The 4,327-nt window shown below is 47.8% G+C and overlaps 1 protein-coding gene across 1 annotated transcript; it reads left to right on the top strand.

Annotated features, from left to right (window-relative positions):
- The first annotated feature begins 1,456 nt into the window (after positions 1–1,456).
- LOC103626263 (anther-specific proline-rich protein APG) lies at positions 1,457–4,040 on the top strand. The gene is made up of 4 exons (XM_008646656.2): positions 1,457–2,683; positions 2,853–2,983; positions 3,081–3,275; positions 3,350–4,040. Exons 1-4 carry the CDS (start codon positions 1,495–1,497, stop codon positions 3,794–3,796), a joined length of 1,962 nt encoding a protein of 653 aa, XP_008644878.1. The 5' UTR covers positions 1,457–1,494; the 3' UTR covers positions 3,797–4,040.
- The last annotated feature ends 287 nt before the right edge of the window (positions 4,041–4,327 follow it).

The raw sequence follows: 4,327 nt of genomic DNA, 5'->3' as shown, positions 1-4,327 counted from the left end.
TTCCTCTAATCTTAGCACTTCAGACTTGTGTAGCTCCACTTGGGCTGACAGTGCAGATTCAAGATCGGCAATGCGCTTCGCATCAGTTTTTTTCTCTTCTTCTAGCTTTGAAATTCTTGAGCTTCCTTTGGAAAATTTCGCCAATTCAACAACATGTCCTTGGTCATCTTCAATCTCCATGCAACCAAATAAGTTCTAAGTGTATAAGAAATAGGACAGGATGAAGAAAAGGAATATATATCTTTCTCATTGTCGCTTGCCTCGTTGATGATAGGTGTTTCCATAATTAAATCACCAAGAATTAGTTCCATCCCTATCCACTAATAAGAGCTTGTTTGGATCTTAGGTGCCAAATAGAGAGCTAGTTTAGCATAGAGGTAGTGTTTGGATGCACGTGCTAAAATTTAGCACATGAATATAGAAAGACATCCATACCCCTAACTAATGCGGGGTGGGGAGGGAGAGTGTTGAGTGAGGAGGATAGGAGATGTCTTTTCCTCACCCTAGACTAGTTTAGCTCATTTTAGCCTGACTTTGAGGAGCTAAACTGCTAAAGGGTGATAAAGTTTAGCGCTTCACTTTTAGCACTCTTGTTTGAATCTCTAAGTGCTAAAGTTTATATAAAAGTCTAATGCTAAATTTTAGCACCATATCCAAACATGCCCTAAACGAATTCTCCATCGAGAAACGATGATCGAGGTCTATTCACATCTCTAGCGTAAACCCAAGGTGCACTCTATTTTGGCAGGTGTTCGGTTCTAGGGACTAAATAAATTATATGTTTGAATTGCTATTACGAGTATTAAATGTAGTCTAATTATAAAAGTAATTATATAGCTGAAGACTAAAAGACGGGATAAATCAATTAAGTGTAACTAATGTATGATTAGCAAATGTTTACGGTAGCATCACGTGATCGAATCGTTAACTAATTAGGTGTAGTAGATATATTTATCTTATCGTTTAGTCCTCATCTATATAGTTAATTTTATACTTAGATTATATTTAATACCTGTAGCTAGCATCCAAATATTTGATACTACATGGATTAATGTTAAGTAAGAGCAAACGACGTACGGTGCCTTATTGTATGTATGCATGCATGCGTTAATCGGCCACATAGAGAAAATATTACATTTCAAGATATATACTAAATCTGAAAGTTCCTTTTTTTTAGATTACACCGTTCGAACTAGCGCATTTATTTTAAGCCAATTAGAGTATGTATCGCCACCGCCTAACATTGGCCTCTCAACCTATATTGAGGACCGAATGCTTCGCATCACTGTCAGAGTTGTGGGATTGCTATAAACATGGATCCGAGTCTCCCGTTTGGTCTTTGCATGCATGCGCGGATCTGACTGACTGCCATTTATTTAGAAGACGAAGTCACTTGGTGGATATGAGGTGACCAACACTATATATATTTGCAACAGTGTGTGTGCCCGACATCGATCACACTCCACCACACGCCTAGCTTCTCTTTCCAAAAGCATGGCGTTCACTGCCCTCTCATTGCTATACCACCTCTCGATCACTGTATCGCTTGTCCTAGCTCGTGGCATTATCATAGCCGGTGTTGTTGACATAGCTCCACGTCCCACTCCTCTACCTCTTCCTCCGCAGCCACTTCTTGCACCCTCTCCGACTCCTCGTCCTCCAGGTCTTGGGGCCCCTACTCGCACTCCTCCTCTTCCTCTTCCTCTTCCTTCCCCTAGGCCACCACGCACTCCGCCTACAACGACTCCTCTTCCACGTCCATGGTTGGGGGCACCTTCTCCTGCCCGTGTTCCTCGTCCTCCACGGCTCGGAGCACCCCCTCGTACTCCTGTTCTTCCGTCTCCTCGAGTAGGTGCTCCATCTCCCGCACCTCCTCCTGTTCGTCCTCCACAGTTGGGAGCTCCCCTTCCTACCCCTGTTGCTCCTACTCCTCAGTTGGAGGATCCCTCTAGAGGTCCTATTCTTCCTCGACCGCCTCTCAAGGGTGTTCCACCTTCTACTCCTCCACTTGTGGCACCACGGTTAGGGGCACCCCTCCCATCCCCTCCTGTTCCTTCAGCTCGGAAGGGCACTCCACCTCCTCCACCACAGTTTAGGGTACCTATTCGATCTCCTGTTATTCCTCCTCCTCAGAAGGGCATTCCACCTTCCGCTCCTCTAATTCCCGCACCACGATTAGGGGTACCTCTTCCATCTCCTCCTGTTCAGCAGCCCCCTCGGACTCCTATTCTACCACCCTCTCGAAAGGGTGCTCCACCATCTATCCCTCCACTTTCTCCACCAAAGTTAGGAGCACCACTTCCGTCTCCACTTTTTCCTCCGCCTCGACTAGGAGCTCCCCCTCGCACTCCTATTCTTGCTCCTCCTCCTCAAGTTCGTGCCGTATTTCCTAGTCCTCGTAGCCCTCCTCCGCGTTTGGGTGCACCTCTTCCAACTCCTCTTCTACCTCCTCAGTATGCGGCCGCTCCTCCTCCTCCTCCGTCTCCATCTCCACCTATGGTGGTGCCTAGTGGGCCTAAGGTGCCAGCCTTGCTCGCGTTTGGAGATTCAATCGTGGACACAGGAAACAACAACTACCTGGTGACCGTTGTGAAGGCCAACTTCCCGCCGTACGGCAGGGAGTACCCTAACCACAAGGCTACTGGCAGGTTCTCCGACGGCAAGATCACCGTGGACTTTCTAGGTACGGTCGGTGCCGATGATGATGGGTTTTGTTTTTGTTTTTCTATCTCAGTCTTTTAATTATATATATAACGATGCATCATGCATGGTAACTATATAACTCCTGACATTTATTATATATGTTCACGGCGGCTCTCTGTATCTCTCTATACATTTGTTTCTTTCTGCAGCGTCTGCGCTTGGGTTGAAGGAGACGCTCCCGCCATACCTGAACAAGAGCCTCACCCTGGAGGACCTCAAGACCGGCGTCAGCTTCGCGTCGGCGGGGAGCGGCTACAACAACGCCACGTGCCGGACGTCGGTGAGACTTCGATGCCGACATCGATGGAGATGTGTGTAAAGTGGTGGTGCTATACATTATATTAATACATATATATATGTTGTCTGCATGCATGCAGTCGACCATGACGATCGAGCGGCAGCTGCAGTTGTTCTCCGAGTACAAGGCGAAGGTGGGGGGCATCCACGAGAGGGCCCTCTTCGTGGTCTGCTCCGGCAGCAACGACATTGTGGAGCACTTCACCCTCGCCGACGGTATGACCTCGCCGGAGTACGCCGACATGATGGCCCGCAGGGCCATCGGCTTGGTCGAGGTCGGTGTGTTATTATTACTCTGTGCATATATAGCACGTACGCGATTAAGAGCAAGCATGCATGCAATATGCAGGCGCTGATCGGCCAAGGCGCGCGGCAGATCGCGCTGACCGGGGCGCCGCCGGTGGGGTGCGTGCCCTCGCAGCGGCGCATCGCCGGCGGGGTTCGGATGCAGTGCGCCACGGACCGCAACCAGCTGGCGCTCTTGTTCAACCGGAAGCTGAGCCTGGAGGTGGCCAAGCTGTCCGGGAAGTACCGCGGCGTCAACATCTTCTACGTCGACCTCTACTCCGTCCTCGCCGACGTGGTCCAGCGCTACCAGGCTCTCGGGTTCAAGGACGGCAAGGACGCCTGCTGCGGCTACGTCGGCCTGGCGGTGGGCCCGCTCTGCAACATCGGCAGCCGTACCTGCCCGGACCCCTCCAAGTACGTGTTCTGGGACAGCTACCACCCCACCGAGAGGGCGTACAAGCTCATGATGGACGACTTCCTCACAAGATACATGAGATACATACACTAGCTAGCTAGAGCTAGTCGATCCGCCATGTTAATTTGCGCTTTAATTATAGCTTGTTGCTAGCCGCTCGCTTTATATTTTCTTATCATATATACTTAGGTTCTTTAATTTAACGAATAAGTATGTAATCGAATCGATAGGCATACAGGCGCTCGCGCATCATATGAAGTTCTGTATGGGTTTTCCCCTTAATGTACTGCTTAATTTGCTCCCAATAAAATTGGATGGTTAGGGACCGTTTGGCATAGCTCTAGAAGTTTAAGTAAAGATTTTCTACTCAAACACCTCAACTTTAACTCTAGAGAAAAAATCTCCAGAGTTTTTAGACTATAGTAAAAAATGAAATACCCTTATTTTCTGCTCAAAAACAGCTAAAACAAATCTAGACATGTAGTTTACAAGTATTTACTCGCCACTGATACTCATTACACAAAAAAAAATCTGTTTCTCTTCTCCTTCCCGTACCACTTAAAGGATAATATCAAATGAATGTAATCATTACTTAAGCTATATATTAAGAGTAAGTCATCTATA

Source organism: Zea mays, chromosome 5 (genome assembly GCF_902167145.1).
Source record: "Zea mays cultivar B73 chromosome 5, Zm-B73-REFERENCE-NAM-5.0, whole genome shotgun sequence".
NCBI lineage: Eukaryota > Viridiplantae > Streptophyta > Magnoliopsida > Poales > Poaceae > Zea > Zea mays.
Note: the sequence above shows the minus strand (reverse complement) of the source record. Positions and strands in the feature narration are given on the sequence as shown.

Bases quoted from the DNA above. Each gene is read 5' to 3' on its own strand.
- LOC103626263 (XM_008646656.2), top strand. From the start codon at position 1,495: ATGGCGTTCACTGCCCTCTCATTGCTATACCACCTCTCGATCACTGTA. The intron at 2,984-3,080 runs GTGAGACTTCGA...GCATGCATGCAG, and splicing joins ACGCCACGTGCCGGACGTCG to TCGACCATGACGATCGAGCG. The intron at 3,276-3,349 runs GTCGGTGTGTTA...TGCAATATGCAG, and splicing joins GGGCCATCGGCTTGGTCGAG to GCGCTGATCGGCCAAGGCGC.